The sequence below is a fragment of the Pan paniscus genome, chromosome 5 (assembly GCF_029289425.2).
Source record: "Pan paniscus chromosome 5, NHGRI_mPanPan1-v2.0_pri, whole genome shotgun sequence".
NCBI classification, from domain to species: domain Eukaryota; kingdom Metazoa; phylum Chordata; class Mammalia; order Primates; family Hominidae; genus Pan; species Pan paniscus.
In genome coordinates this window covers 151,276,185-151,292,997 of record NC_073254.2, presented here as the reverse complement: position 1 = coordinate 151,292,997, position 16,813 = coordinate 151,276,185, and the positions used below count along the sequence as shown (strand labels likewise).

The following is a 16,813-nucleotide window of genomic DNA, read 5'->3' as shown; positions in this document are numbered from 1 at the left end:
TACGAACCATTACAGGGAAAGCAACATAGACTTACTGAAAACAATGAATTTCTTAGTTTAATTGTTTCTTTGATGCTGTAATAGAATTTCATGGTCTTCCAATAAATGATTAAATGATGGAATATGCAGAGGAGTAAATATTGCAGTTTACATTTTAAAATCATCCCAAATCACCTAACTTTATCAGTTACACTTAATGGATTCAAATAAGTAGTTTTGAGCATATCACCTTGGAGATGATAATAGCACCTTCCTCTTTAGAAGCTCTCAAATTACCTTATAAATAAGCCTTTATCCTCAAAACTGTGATGCAGAAATGAAGTGCTGTAGTTAACATCACAATTTTAAATTCACTGACTCTAAGTGAACTGCTTTCATATTCATTTTCACTGTGAATGAAATAATCTAGGGACTTGTCTCATTAGCATCTGTGCTGCTCTCAAATTCATATAGGGACCTAGAAACTATTTTTTAAAGTACACCAAGTTTATTTATTTTTATATGAAGTCTATCTACCTAGGAAAACTGGAATTTAGGGTTGTATCTACAATTTGTTTAAAGTTAAAATTATTATAGGTGAGATTTGAAAGTGTTGAAAATAAGGGATGACGAAAGGTTATCCATTCATCAATTTATGTGTGGAGATACTAAAAGTTTTTATAGTATAAAATCTATAGTTTGTATAATGAAATAAATCACTATCTTGATTGTATAATGAAATAAATTCCTAATTTGCTCCATGATGTGATAGATGGTTTCTGCATCTGTGATCGAATGCAGAGAAGCAAACACATCTGTTTGGTCACATGCCTGAAATAATGTCCAGAACATGAAGTCAAACTGCTTTAATTACCTCCTTATGGGAGTGCCTGGCTGCTGGGATGACTGGAAGGTAACACATTTGGAGTTCTGGAATGAATAATTTGAATCTTAAAATTATTAATCTTAAAATTAAGATTTTTTTGTCTCTAAATTAAAAATTATTAATCTTAAAAATTAAAATTTATTGAATATAAATCTAGTATATCTCAAAGGCCTATAAAAATAAATACTTCTATGCTGAGAAGTAGACTAATACAATAATCATCTAACATTTTATAAATGGGCCCAAGTTCAAAGCTGACAGAATTTTGTCCTGCTGTTGAAAATATTACTTTTTGACATTCCTAATTCATCTAGGACATATTATTTTTCCAGTGATTGATCCCCAAAAATGTTGGCATTTGTTGATAAATATGAATATGTGCCACTGGGGCTTCCCTACACGAAGCTGACAACCAACACAAGTCAAACAGAGTGTAAAGTCTTCTAGAACTCTAAGCTCTTCCTGCCAACAGATGGAACAGCGTGGCCCCTTCAAGGCCTCACATAGCAGTAGCTAACTGAAACAGCGGTGTCTGCATGAGTAGCATCATGGTGTGGTCACAAAGAGCACTGTTCGAGGATCCTTGAAAATCACCTGGCCAAACTCTTTCCAATTCCAGATTGGGCAGTCAGGTTCAGAAAAGTGAATTGGTTTGGTGAAGATCATGTGTCAGTGGTGGACCCAAGTCTAGAAGACAGTCTAGAAGGCCCAAGCCAGCACTCTGTTGCCAACCATGCAGCCTCCCTGTCACAAGACAAGGCTACATAACATACAGTACCGACTCAGGACAACTCACTCTGCCTATGTGACCCAAAGAGCAGTTATTCTGTGACTAATGGGAATAAAGTCACTTGGAACATTTCAGATCCCAAACATAGAGTTCTGCAAATTAATGTCTTATTCACTTTTAAAAATGGAAAATAAAATTTTTTATTTTATACCTTCCATTTTCTTCATAAACCTTCTTAGATGGAGCTTTCATTGGTAAGGATTAGAATCCTTAATCCCTATATTAAGTATCTGGGTGATGTGATTTTCAGTTCTATCACATCAGCTGATCACTCTCATGTAAGTTCAGAGAAATTCAGGGCTGCAAGGAAGCTGGTTTAGTCAAAAGAAAGTGACTTTCCTTTTCTTACACTTCTTAATTTGTCAAATATATCGTACTTGGTGGAGAGAAGTGCTGCATTTTGGAAAAAGTGTTGGCTTTGAATTAGAACAGATCATAGTTTAAATTTGGCCTCACCTTTATTAGCTTTATAACCCTGGGCTATTTAACCACACAGGGCCCCTGATTCCTAATTTGTAAAAGTACTAATTACTTCCTAATAGGGTCACTGAAGGGAAGAAATTTAATCATAAGCCTAAATCACCTGGCACACAACCTGGGACTTAGTATTTAACAAAAATCATGATTTTAAACTAAAATAACAGTAAGCCATGTAACCCCAGATTGCAAAAAGTATACACTATTTTAGCCTTTCAAATTATCTAGATGGACTGGGAATCGCTCCCAGAGGATATCTGTATATACATGCTGAGAAGTGCCTTCTCTCCAGAAATACTGTTCACTTAGATTATGGGGTGGTAAGGATAACACCGGGGCATTGACATAGAGCCCCGGGTGACAGTTCAAGTCCAGTTCCCTGATAGCAGTGGGGCCCTGGATAAGGCATGCCACCTTTTGGAGTCTGTTTCCTTGTTTGAAAAACAAGGCAAGGCCAAAACTATCTTTGCTTTCTACCTTAAGGATTTACTTAAAGAAGCCATTTACAAACAAACAGTCAAGCCCTCTACCACTGAAAAGGGTTTCATGGCAAACAGCTCCCAGGATTCTGCACCTGGATGGACCTCCACTTTTCATCTTTGCTAGGATGTCACATCAGTGACACATTCTTAGCTGTTTATAAGACGCTATTTAGATTTTCTTTGAATTTAAGGTTCTGTTGTTAATTCTCTGTGAAGCTGACTGATTTGATATGATTTTAAAGGGTAAAGTTGAAGGTGCTTTGACAACTGTGCTCTCTTAGCATGAAGGACGGGATCATAAAAGTGAAGCAACACTGAAACTATTGGAGCTCCGATTTATGACTTCTTCGTTACGCCAACATAGATCCAACTACTCTCAAGAGTGAAAAAAAGAAATGAGGAAAAGCAACAAGGGAAAACAATGTTTATTAAGAGCCATGAAAATGCATAAACTCATTTGTAAATAAATGTAGTATAATTTACCCAGTGAAAAAATAGCTAAAATCCATGAGTAAACTGGATTTTATATTTGAAATGATTTTACATATTTGATCTCCAGTGATTTCCCCTCCATCATGATCTACTGGTAGCAGCAATTTTGCAATGACTATAGAAAAAGTTGTTACCAACAATCATCATACCGGGGAAGTTTTTCAAGATGCTCTTTCAAACGGAAGCAGTGCAAACAAGTTCAGATGGCAAGGGATACGATAAGACCTGGAGCTTATCTTCGGACACGTAAAAAATAAAAATCCCAAACATGTATTCCTTAAGAAATGAAAAAGCAGAACAACATTTTGATCAGTGAAAAATATTATAAGGATATATAAAACATTCTTAACCAGTGATCGCAATAATTACATTTATAAATGTTCATTCAAGTACTATTGTTCAATAAACATTCAAATTCTCATTAAAAGTAACACTAGATGTAGACACACCTGGACAATGCTTCTTTTGATTTAGCAACCATTGTGTCAACAGGAGGCAAGTGACCCTTAAAATACTGTTGTTGGCTCTGTTTTATTCTGTTTGTGAATGATTTGTTCACAGTCTGTATGTTTTTTTCTGCAAGGACCCGAGAAGTATCTCACAACAGCTAATTAAGAAATCATTTCTATAAAATAACTCTCAATATTACAGAAACAGATATTCTAAAACACAAGTGTAGCTCAAAAAATAATTGGGCAGAATCAATTTTCTTTGGCAAGAAATTGCTAATTCCTCACCAAATGTTGGTTTGCTGTTGTGCAGACACTATCAGAAACTTCTTTGGTGTTTACCAAAGAGCTACTTAATAAGCTGAAAAGATTTCATAAGCTATGTTGTCACAATCGCAATGTAGAGCTTATGTCAAAGTTGTGCTGAAATCAACGTCATTTGCTGAATTACTGTTGTTAATAAGTCTTCCTTCAAAAAGCTCCCTCCTAATTTTGGCCTGAGTCTCAGGCTTTAATAAAAGTTCCTTTATCTGTTTCACTTTGGACTTCAGACCCATCGTTTCTCGATGCAAAGCTTCATTAATTAAGTCTCGAATTCCAATAGGTTTCTTGCCTAAGAAAAAAAAATTATATAATAACATTTCATTATTATGGCATACTGACTTATCAAAATAGGATTTAAAAAAAACTTTTAAATGTTGCCCACATTTTATAGAAAAGGTTGCATTTCACCAAAAATATATCATTTACATGAAACATAATTTACTATAAATAAAGATCACTGCATAGCAACAGCACACTTAGGACAAACATGAAACATTATGGACTAATTGTACAGATGACAATTTCAACAGTGATTATTTTAAACTTAGCACTTGATAGCTGTGTGTGAGAGTTCTGGCCTCAGATAAAGTAGTCAAATGCCCTGCTAAGCAATATAAATGGCAGTATTCCATTGATGGCAAGGCCTCTTTCTCGGCCTTTAATTTGCGTCCAGGAGGCATAACCCAAAGTTCCCTTTCCCTTGTGCGTGGCTGAGGGCGAATGAAACTTGGGCCATTCTTCTTTCATCAATTAATTTCCTCTGCCAGTCCCAGCACTCCATTTTTCTTCTGTTGTGTTTCAGAAATGCGAACACATCAATCATGAAAAGTATTAGGCAATCTTCACAGATTGCACCAGAGAAACTTAACTTAAACAGCACGCTGCAAGTCAGTCCCTAGACTCAGCAGAGGGAAGCAGGGAGGCTTTGCACAGAGACATGGGGGCCTGCGTTCCGGGCTCATTTCCTGTTGTTCTCATTGTCATTGCCATTCTGATCAGCTGCTTCGGTTTTCACAGAGCTCCCCTCCCCCGGCTTGTTTTTATTCTGTGTTTCCTCCAGATACTGCTGGACAGCCTTGAGCACCGCGTTCTCCACCAGCCTCTTACTGAGCCTTACTAGTTCAGCGTCATCGGGCTCCCCTCCGTTCTTTTCACCTACATTCCACAATAGAGAAGAGAGGTCACTGAGATCACACTGCCATAGAAACTTGGCATGCAGGGGCCAGCTAGTTCCATTGGTTAAAAAGAGCAAGTGTAAATTGGATCTATAAATTCAAGAACAGTGGGTTGGCTTTTCATTTGGTATTTGCAGAAGCAGGAGCCTGTCTATTCCTGAAGGCTTCAAATTGAAAAGTAGTTCATTAGTCCCAATCTAGACAAGCTCTACCTACCAATGCCGGATGTTTCCCATTTATATGTGAATTTCTGTTCTTCTCTCATCCAAGGCTAATTACTACTACTAACATCCATGTCCCCACCACGTGGAGTCTCAGACATGTGAATTCACTAAGTAGGCCTATGTCTGCTTCTCATTCTCGAATATCAAATATCAGGTCATCAAGATTTCCCTAGCATCTCATTACTTAAGATCACTAATTTAAAAATGCTTGGCCTATAGGTTGGTTGTTAATAAATGCTCAGTGCTGCCTTGAAGATAAAGGCAGTTACTACCACTAGGAATTGGTTTAAAGTAAGCTTGTAAGACTAATATTTTTTTTAATCCCAGTGCTATCACTGCAATTTAAGAAATAGGAAATTCTTCAAAGAAAAATTAGGATTATGATGATAAATTACTAGATGTAAATATTTTATGGTCATTTTACTTCCCTGGGAGTGATAATCCAGGTCTAATTATTCCATCTTTCATTTTATTCTAAAAGAGCTGGTTCCCAACTATTCTCATGCTACACATTTCCCAGTCACTCTCTTTCAGACTCCTTTAACTGGGAAAAGGAACTAAGGGGCTCCTTCCCCAGTTAAGGGAGACAAAGAAGAGAGTGACCATTCAGTGCTCAATCTCCTCCCATGGAGCTGGGGACCCAGGAAAGAACAAGGTTGGAAGCAAAGAAGTCACAGGATGCTCGCACATTAAGATCAGCTCGGTTTTGCAAGATTACCCATGGGTTCTAGAAGGCAAAGCCAGTGAGTGTTGCACTTGCATCTCTGGGTCTGAGACAGGCAGATACAAAGGGTGTGAGCTGGAAGATGGACACTGTTTCCTGTACTCACATATAATAGGGATTGAAGAACAGAAGCAGGTATGCCAAGGGTGAGAACTGGCCCCCAACCTTGCTTCAGAGCCCCCTACTTGTATGTAACACCCATCAAGACTAATTGTGCTTATAACCATCCCCATCATTCCTAGCAACACCCTAAGCAGAAGAGAGGGTAGGATAAGACCCATCTAGAAACACTAATACTGGGAACCCTTAGCAACTGCCTTCTCCTCAAATATGGGCAATATGGCACCCCAGACCCATGATCAGATGTCCAAGATAGAACATCTGCAGTGCAAAATATGTTTAGAATTGAGTAAATGTCAACTCAGTAATAACTAAATAGAACTTACTAAATAATCGGTTAAAGAAATTCATTGGTAATGTATTTACTATGAAAGTAAATTCATTGGTAATGTCATGTTGGGTGGCAAGTTAAGACTTTATCAGTAGGAATGAATGAATATATTGCCTAATATTTAGGGATTTTATCTCAACCTTACAACACGGTGTTTATACTCTATAGACAACATCTCCAAATGCATTAACTGGAACTGTTTGTATAATGACTCTTCCCGTTTAAAAGGGAAAAATCCAACTGCAAATGAAGGAATACTTTTTAAGTACCCTCCAAAACACTGTAAATGACTGTCTACATCTGCCATCCTACTTGTGCTCTGTATCAAGGCCAGACATTGCACCCTGGGGGCTGTTCCTGAATCTAGTCAGCTTTCTCATCAGCAAGATGATCAAGGCCAGACATTGCACCCTGGGGGCTGTTCCTGAATCTAGTCAGCTTTCTCATCAGCAAGATGACAGGGTGGGTTGAATTTGAGTCCAATGAATGGCTCAACCTCCAAATCCCTTTTGGGTCTAATGTTCCATGCTTCTGTGATTTCTACTAGTCCACAGTGAAGTGTCCCTATTATCTTAAACACAAGAATCTTCCTACAAAAAGCTAACTTTGGCCAGGCGCGGTGGCTCACGCCTGTAATCCCAACACTTTGGGAGGCTGAGGCAGGTGGATCACGAGGTCAAGAGATCGAGACCATCCTGGCCAACATGGTGAAACTCTGTCTCTACTAAAAATACAAAAATTAGCTGGGCATGGTGGCATGCACCTGTAGCCCCAGCTACTCAGGAGGCTGAGGCAGGAGAATCACTTGAACTCAGGAGGCAGAGGTTGCAGTGAGCCGAGATCGTGCAACTGCACTCCGGCCTGGTGACAGAGTGAGACTGTCTCAAAAAAGAAGAAAAAAAAGTGAATTTTCCCTGCTGATGTCCTATTTTTGTTTATGCTGTTACTATTATTCGAGGCAGTCAAGCTCAAAACGAGATTGTAGCCATCTTTGATGCCTTCCTTTCCCTCATTAACCCCCTTAATTACCAAGCTTTGTCAATTGTGCTTCATGATTTCTCCCGTCTTCAATGCGCCAGGTATAAAACCTTTAGTTATTATTTCTAAAACATCTCTGTCACTATTCACTCTACAGAGAAACGTCTGTCTGCCAAGGCTTTCCAAAATTTGCCTTTCCTGGCTGCCTGCCCACCACTGCACACCTCCACTGTCAGCTTCCAACATCTCCTCAGAGGCTTCCACACCATTCCCAATTTCTAGACGACCCTCCCTCTCTTTCAGCAATTAGAATACCATCTACTCCATGAAACCTTTCCTGATTAGCTAATGTAGTGTGGATTTGTGTCCCCACCCAAATCTCCTGCGGAACTGTAATCCCCAATGCTGGAGGAAGGACCTGGTGGGAGGTAACTGGATCATGGAGGTGTGTTTCCCACTTGCTGTTCTCGTGATAGTGAGTGAGTTCTCATGAGATCTGGTTGTTTGAAAATGTGTAGCACCTCCCCCCTTTTCTCCCTTCCTCCTGCTCTGGCCGTGTAAGATATGCCTGCTTCCCCTTCACCTTCTGCCATGATTGTAAGTTTCCTGAGGCCTCCCCAGCCATGCTTCCTGTACAGCCTGTGGAACCATGAGCCAACTAAACCTCTTTTCTTTATAAATTACCCAGTTTCAGGTATTTCTTTATAGCAATGCAAGAACGGACTAATACCCTATACTAGCTGGAACTGATGAGCCTCCACTGGATTCTAATAACTCTCACTGCATGTATAGTACATGGCCATTTGGTCATTCATTCAACAATTGTGTACTGAGGATCTATAAGGATACAAAGCAGTGAGCAAAGCAACATCCCACTGGGTTTTTTTCTTAATTTCTTTACAAATTATGAGAATTATTTATTAATGTACTTATTCAACATTACTGATTCAGTATCTGCTCTGCTAAAGACAGTCTTGAGTATAGAAAGTATATCCTCGGCTTCTCAGTTCTCTCCCTCTGCTAACATAGGACACCAATTATTCATCACAATAAGAGCTCAATACATATTTGTTAGTCAAGTGAATTGATGACTGAAGTCCTTGAAACCAATAGCAACATTTTAAAAATGTTTCTATCTTCCTATAAGGACAGCACACCAATGACCAGAAATTTAAATTTAATACTAAATTTAAAACAAGAGCAGAGAATTCTGGAATCATTTAAATATCCATGTGAAAAATCTACCTCCACTTCGCTTGATGAACCTGGTCAGTAAGACAAAATATCTGACCTATGGGACAAATATTAGCTACTTATAATAACTAACTAACCAACCAATCAAAACAATAAATTTAGAAGCCAATCTTCTAGATCTGTCCTGGACTCTGGCCTCCCTTTATGATTTCCACAAAGTATCCTCAGACTATGACCATTAGCCCAGGGATGAGTCTACAAGAAGGCTTATCACAGAGCCCTGCAATAATGCAGCAATTCAAAAAATAGACATTTTCATCCCTATGAGATCTCATTTGTGTTCCCACTCCTAGCAGACCTAATTCAACTTAATTAAGAAGAGGGATCTTAAGATTAGAATTATGCTGTATTTTTCTTCTGCCAACTACCTGACAAGTATCTGTCTCTCAGTGAGCTCTCAGACAAATGGCTACACTCATTTTAACTGTAGGTCCTTCAATAATGGCAGTTCAACATGCTGGTGCAACATACACAAACTATCTTTTGATATTCCAACAGAAGTATATATAAAAAGTATTGCCAATGTAAGCAACACATTCTTGATAGGAATATTCTTTTTTGGACTACAGGGTTACTTAATATTCTACCTAATAAAATGACAGATTAGCCTTTGTCTTTGACATTGTTATTTTAGAAATCCCCCAGAATATTCTTGATCAATTTCTTAGGAGAATAGTAAAAATATAAAAGAAACGTCATGAAAAATCTTTTAAGCACATCAAACGCAGCACTGGCCCTAAAAATACAGACTTAAGAAACTTTTCAATCAACTTCAGGTAAGCAATTCCACTCTCTGTAGGAGTTGTGGCATCGTTCATCCAGGGTTCGTACCTATGATTCTGTTTTGTTTATATTAACCCAAGATCTCTGATACCAAATCATTGCAGGGATAAAATTTATATCTGTGGTTATTGAAAAGAAAATAAATAACTCCTTTGTGGTAGCAAAAATATTTTACACCTACTGGGAAAACTGAAGGTCAACATTAATGTGCTTCAGCTGGTCTTAAGTGTGAGTTGACCCAACAACAGCTTAACTGATGTCACATGAAGGGCTCCAGAAACCATCACACACCCTGCCCATTGCCAATATCTAGGTGCCTATTTGTCCTGAAAAGAACAAATCAGGCTAATTTTTTGGAAAAGGGAACAAAGAAAAATCTTCATTACAATACAATTTAAGATAGAGTGCAACCATGTTAAAATAATCACATTCAAACACTAAACATGAAAACATTAAAAGTTCTGACTTGCTCACATTCTAACTATCAGAAACCTCATTTGGTATCTGAACAAAAGCTTCCTAAGCATCCTCCCCTTCACTGGAACTTCCTGTTCCCGATGCATAAGGGTGTCCTCCTTAGAAGTGGATTTTTTTTTTTTTAACTGAGCTTACCTTTTCTTTTGTCCATCTAACTAAAAAGAAGCACTAAATATAGATCTGTAGGCTATTCAAAAAGTTAGGATGGCATACTCGGCTGCCTTGCACACTATCTGCAACTGATCTGTGAGGAAGGACAGGTCAGGAATCATCCTCAAGTGCACATTTAAACTGACACTGTCCTGGGACCCTTATCTGCCAAAAGTATTAGCTGCAGTACCCCAGGAAACAGAGTTCCTGCAAATACAGCTCCCCTCCTCTTGCCAAAAACCAAAACTCACCCCCAACACATACACACCAGAAAATTTTATAATTAAAACACTAAAACCATATTTTAAAACATTTTCTATAATGTAAATTTCAAAAGGGAAGGAACCATGCCTTTGTAAGGTTTATTCTAGATTCAGTAGCACAGAATAAATAGAAAAATGATGTTGCTGTATGTACAAAAGGACATCCCCACAGGGGTTTTGGAGACTGCTACACTGTATGTCCCTCCACCCAACTCCACCCTCATCATTTTTACACTGGGGATGGTAGGGGTGGAATGCAGCTAAACTGAAAATCAAGAGTAGCCTTGAGAGAAGAAACAAAGGGGAGACAGAGTCTCAACAGGCATTTGGCCTACAGTCTGAGTGGGCAGGGGTGGTGATTCCAGCCTCAGCTAAAGTGTCATAATGACAAAGCGTTATGAACCCTTCAGGCCTTTTGTAAACACAGCAAGTGCTGGCGCATTTGGAATCTTCATTTCTTTCCGCCGTTCCCCAAGATGCTGTCTGAAGCCAGCCCCCCGATCCACACATCCTTGTAGGAATCCCCAAACCACATGGTTCAGGATGAGCCCTGTGACTTGTGCCCTCCACATGGCTCCTCATATGGTCACATCAAAGATGGCGGCAGACATGCGATGGATATTTGTAGGCCACGCAGCCCACCTAAGAACCCTCCTGCTTCCCCTTTCCTGATATCCCAGCACAGCCCCTTAGAGACTTTTCTCTGTCAGTCTGTGACATCAGTTCTCTGACTCTATGATTCTCATTGCTGCCTATACAATTTCTGCAGATAGCTGTCATTTCTTACTGGAAATCTTAGAAAATACTGATGGTGATATGACAGAACTCCTAACGTGTGTGCAAGGAGAGAAAAGCAAAACATACATTCAGGTTTGAAACCAAATTTTGGCATTTTCTATCTGCACAACCTTCTCCGTGACCTCTCTAAACCAAAGTTGGGGTATCATGGGGATGACAATATATACATTGCATTGATGTTATAAGGATTAAAGATAATGTATGAGAAGTGCCTAAAATGGTGCCTGAAACATAGCATGCTAAAATGTAGGTTATGATTAAATCTGAGTTCAACTTATTTTAAAAATAATATGCCCAATACCTGCTAAATGCCAATTATTTGTTTATTTAATCAACACTTTAGTAAGCACCTATTACGTACCACTACTAAGTATGTAAAAATGAATAAGATACAGTCTCTGACCACACACAAGTCAGTCTAGGAGGATGACCTAGTTAATTGCAATGATGATTGCAAAACAATAGATTAAGTGCTGTAACAGAATACACTCAAGGTCTAGTGGAGTTGGGATGGGATAAAAAGGTAAGTTTTAAAGGAGAGGTATTTCAGCTCAATGAATAAGAGTTTCCAGGCATGGCGACAGGGATGATGGAGAGGCAGGGAGGTTTCCAGACATAAGAAAGGCATATGCATGTGCACAGGAGCATGAGAAAGCATGATGCATTGGAGTACTGGAAGTATTCCATATTGCCAGGATAAAGAGTTCAGAGAGTCATGGGTGAGCTGAGGATGGCTTAGGGGGAAAGAAAGCTAGAAAACAGGTCGGGATAAAGGGACCTATGTACCATGCTGTGGACTGAAGAGGGACAAATATAGAGGCAGAGAGCTGGGTGCAGTGGCATGCACCTGTAGTCCCAGCTACTCATGAGGCTGAGGCAGGAGGATTGCTTGAGCCCATGAGTTCAAGTCCAGTCTGAGCAACATAGTGAGACCACATCTCTAAAAACAATAGAGGGAGGTTTTGCAACAGATAAAAAGAGAAACAATGAGGATATGAACCACGGTAGATGCAGTAGGAAAGTGAGGTGCATATTACAACAAGAGTTAAATAGGAATACTAAACCATGGCACCAATTTAATTAGGGAAGGAAGATAAGGAAAGACAGGGAGAGTGCAGAAAACGAATGCAGAAATAATGGCCAAAAGTGTTTGAAATTCCACAAAAACTACATACCCTCAAATCGAGAAACTCAAAGAATCCCAAGAAATGTGATTCTTGAGAAGAAATGTGAAGTACAAGAAATGTGAAGAAAATCACACCAAGGAATATCATGATCAAATCTCAGAAAACCAGTATTAAAAGAAAATCTTAAAACAGCCAAAGAAAAAAGACGCATTATATACAGAGAAACACAGACAAGAATGACAGCAGACTTACTCATCAGAAACAATGCAGAAGAAAAGACAACAGTGCAACATTTTAAAGTACTAAAAGAAAAAGAAAAGGTGAGCTGAGATTGCGCCACTGCACACCAGCCTGGGCGACAGTGCGAGACTCCATCTCAAAAAAAAAAAAAAAAGAAAAGGCAACACAGAATTCTTTACTCAAAAATATTATCTTTCAAAAATGAAGGTGAAGGATGACTTTTTCAGACATACAAATGCTAAATGAATTCATCGTCAGCTGACCAGCACTAGAAGAAATGTCAAAGAAAAAACCTGAGGCAGAAGGAAAATGATACTACAGAGAAATTTAGATCTACTCAGAAACAAAAAGAGAACCAAAAACTGTACATACGTAAGTAAAAATAAGACTTTTCTCATTCTTAATTTCTCTAAAAGAGAACTGCTTTAAGTGGGTATTATAAAATATGTAGAAATAAAAGTTATGGCAACAATAGCACACAAAGATTGGGAGGGGGAAAATGCAAATAACTGTAAGGTTCTTCTGTTAAACGTGAAGTGGCATAATATTATTTGAAGGCAGATGTATACTCTAAAACCCTACAGTAACCACTAACGTAAAAACAAAAAGAGGCACAGCAAATAAGCCAATAATGGAGATAAAATGAAATAATAAAACTCCTTAATACAAAATAAGGCAGTAAAAGAGGAGAAAAAGAAGCAAAGAACAGATGAGACAAGTAGAAAACAACTAGCAAGGTGGGAGATTTAAACTCACCCATATTGATAATTGTATAAAACATAAGATGGCCTAGACACTCCAATGAACAGTCAGAGATGTTGATTTGGATTAAAAAATCAGAATCAACTATGATGTCTACCAAAAAAAATCCACTTCAAATATGAAGAGACAGGAAGGTTAAAGGTAATAATACGGAAAAAGGTATGCCACACTAATGCAATGGAAAGAAAGCTAAAGAATCAATATCAGGCAAAGCAGACTTCGGAAAAAGTATTACCTGGAAGAGATATTATATAATAATGAGGGAATCAATTCTTCAAGAGGGCGTAAAAATCCTAAATGCATATATGCCTCTTAACAAGAGCATCAAAGCACCTGAAGCAAAAACTGATAGAACGAAAAGGTTAATAGATGATACACAATTACAGTTTGAGATTTCAAGACCATTCTCAAGAGCTGATAAAATAGAAATTCTGTGAAAATACAGAAGACATAAACTACAGTACTAACCAAATCCACCTAACTGAAAATTACAGAACCCTCCAGCCAACAACAGAATGCACTTTCGTTTTAGTGTATAGAAAACCTTTGCCAAGAGAGACCACATTCTGAGCCATAAAACAAGTCTCAATAGTTAAAAATACTGAACTCATCCAATGCATGTTTTTGATCCACAATGGATTCAAATAAGAAATCAGTAACAGAAAGATACCCTGAGAATCCTTTAGTTATTTATATTTAAACAATGTTTCTAAATAATCCATGAATCAAAGATGAAAGCAAGAGGAATTAGAAAATACCTTTAACTGAACGTAAATTAAAACAAAACATATCAAATTTGTGGAATGCAGCTAAAGCTGTACTTTATACCACTAAGTGCTTATATTAGAAAGTAAGAAAAGGTCTCAAGTCAGTTATCAAAGCTACCACATTAAGAACATAGGAAGAGAGGATCCAATTAACCCCAAATTAAGCAGAAAGAAGGAAACAATAAAAATAGTAGGAGAATGAAACAGAAAACAAATAAACAGTAGAGAACATCAGCGAAACCAAAAGCTAATCCCTTGAAAAAAAATCTATAAAATTGATAAAGCTGTATCCAGACTGATCAGAAACAAAAAATACAAGATGTATATTGCCAATATCAGGAGTGGGGGGTAGAAACATCACTATCGATTATACAAACATTAAGAGGATAATCAGGAAATATAAACAATTTTATGTGAAGAGATGCAACAAACTAGACGAAATGGGCAAATTCCTTAAAAGACACAGAAATGAATGGGATTTTTTGATACCACATTCCAGAGTCACTGAACAAAGCCTTATGGAAGGCAGGGAAGTTCACCAGTCCCGGGGCTTTGCTCTTTCAGTGACAAGAATCAAGTCTCTCACAGATCCCTGCCTAAAAGCAATGGTTGCACTGTGGAACACTGGAACTATATGTAATTTAATTTAGGACACATTAGACACACTACCAATGCTTTTCTACTTTTTGGTAGAGGTATATTTCAAAGTAACTGCCATTTTTTAAACCGCAATGTACCTATCCGTGGCCTTGTCTGACTTTAAAAGAGAACTTTTTTATTCTAAACAGACTCCCTACGAATGGTTACCCTGTCATTTGACTCATGTGTCTCTACTTTTCCCTGTACTTTTCCCATTTGTAATTTGTAAAGTGCTCTCTTATGATCACCATGTATTTTGTAAATAATGAATAGTATTTGTTAAAAAAAAATCAAGGCTGCAGTGAACTATGACGGCACCACTGCACTCCAGCCTGGGCAACACAAGACTCCATCTCTTTAAAAAAATAAAATTTTATGAAAATGTAAAGGAACTTGAAAAGCCAAAACAGTTTTTAACAAGAAGAACATGATTAGAAGACTTATACTTCCTGATTTCAAGACTTACTTTGAAGCTACAGAAATAGAGACAGTGTGGTACTGGAATAAGTATAGACATATAGATAATAAAACAAAACAAAAAATCCGCAACTAGACTCACACACGTATGGCCAATTAATTTTCAACAAAGGAGCTAAGGCAATTAAAAAAGAATCTTTGCAAGGAATGGTACAAGAATAATTATATATCCATATGCAAAATAAAGAACCTCAACTCTTACACCAATATAAAAATTAAAATGAATCACAGACCTAATACGAGAGCTTTGTAAGTATAAACTGTCTAGAAGAAAACACAGAAGAACTTCTTAGTGATCTTAGATTTGGGAAAGATTTATTAAATAGGACAACAAAAGCACAAACTTTAAAAAAAAAAGAGGTAAATTGAACTTCATCAAAATGTAAAACATTTGCTCTTTTCAGGACCCTGTTAGAAAACAAAAGGCAGTCCACAGACTGGGAGAACATATTTGCAAAATTTATCTATTAAAGAACTTGTAGCGAGAAAACAAAAAGAACTCTTACTACTTAACAGTAAGAAAAGCAACCAAATACAAAAATGGCCAAAATAACTGAAAAGTTTTTTTCACAAAATAAGATATACAGATGGTCAATAAACATGTAAAAAGACATTCAACATTTTTAGTTATCAGGGAAATACAAATTAAAGTCACAATGAGATACTACTACTCACCCAACAGAATGACTGTCAATTAAAAAGATAGACAATACTAAGTGTTGGTGAGGATGTGAAGCAACTGGAACTCCTATTGCTGGTGGGAATGCAAAAATGGTAATAGCCACTTGGTAAAAACAGTTTAGAAATTTCTTATAAAAAGTTGACCATATTCTTACAACGCAACCCATTAATCTACTTCTAGCTAGACTTGAAATCAAATAAAATGAAAGCATATACTCACATAAACACCTATACATGAATGTTTGTAGTAGCTTTGTTCATAATTATCCCAGACTAGAAACAACTCAAATACTCTTCAACTGGGGAATCAATCAATAAGCTATGGTAAATCCATGCAATGGATTAGTACTCAGTACAAAGTAATGAAATACTGATATAGGCAACAATATAGATGAAACTAAAATACGTTGTGTGAAATAAACTAGATTCAAAGGGTTACATACTGTATGATTTCATTTATATGACATTCTGGAAAAGGCAAAACTAGACTGCAAACAAACCAGCGGTTTCCAGGTGTAGCTGTAACAGGAAGGGTTGACTATAAAAGGGCATGAGAGAATTTTGGAGAGTGATGGAACTGTTCACAATCTTGATTGTGGTGCTATGACTCTGTGCTGATTACAACTGACAGGCTTATATACAGTGAATATTACTGTATGTAAATTATACCTCAATGAAAAACAAACCATATTGGGAACAATTTCTTCCCCATCATGAGGGACAAGTTCAGCCTCTATTGGGGTCAACCTGTGAACCTGATGAATGGACTACTGCCCTGTCACTCTGCAATTAGCATGTGGCTGGTAATGATGATGGCTTTCTCAGCCCCTCTGTTTTAGACATATCTCAACTGTAATATCTGTAATCTCTCACAGCTGCAGGCCTCAGATTCTCAGTTGCTTTCCTTCTGAATCATATTTTTCTGTGTGCTTCATACCAAAATAGGAAAAATAATTTCCACTGA

At 37.6% G+C, this 16,813-nt stretch overlaps 1 protein-coding gene across 6 annotated transcripts in view; it reads right to left on the bottom strand.

Annotated features, from left to right (window-relative positions):
- Window positions 1-3,024: 3,024 nt before the first annotated feature.
- The window catches only part of AKAP7 (A-kinase anchoring protein 7), a 149,166-nt gene continuing 135,377 nt past the window's right edge, over window positions 3,025-16,813 (bottom strand). For 3 of the 6 annotated variants that reach the window (XM_003827654.6, XM_057302593.2, XM_008953006.4), the window contains one exon: window positions 3,025-5,034. In XM_003827654.6, coding sequence (XP_003827702.4) covers window positions 4,838-5,034 — 197 coding nt within the window. In that variant the 3' untranslated portion in view covers window positions 3,025-4,837. The remainder of the gene's footprint in view (window positions 5,035-16,813) is intronic. The other 3 variants (XM_008953005.5, XM_063605463.1, XM_055114122.2) reach the window with 1 other exon arrangement.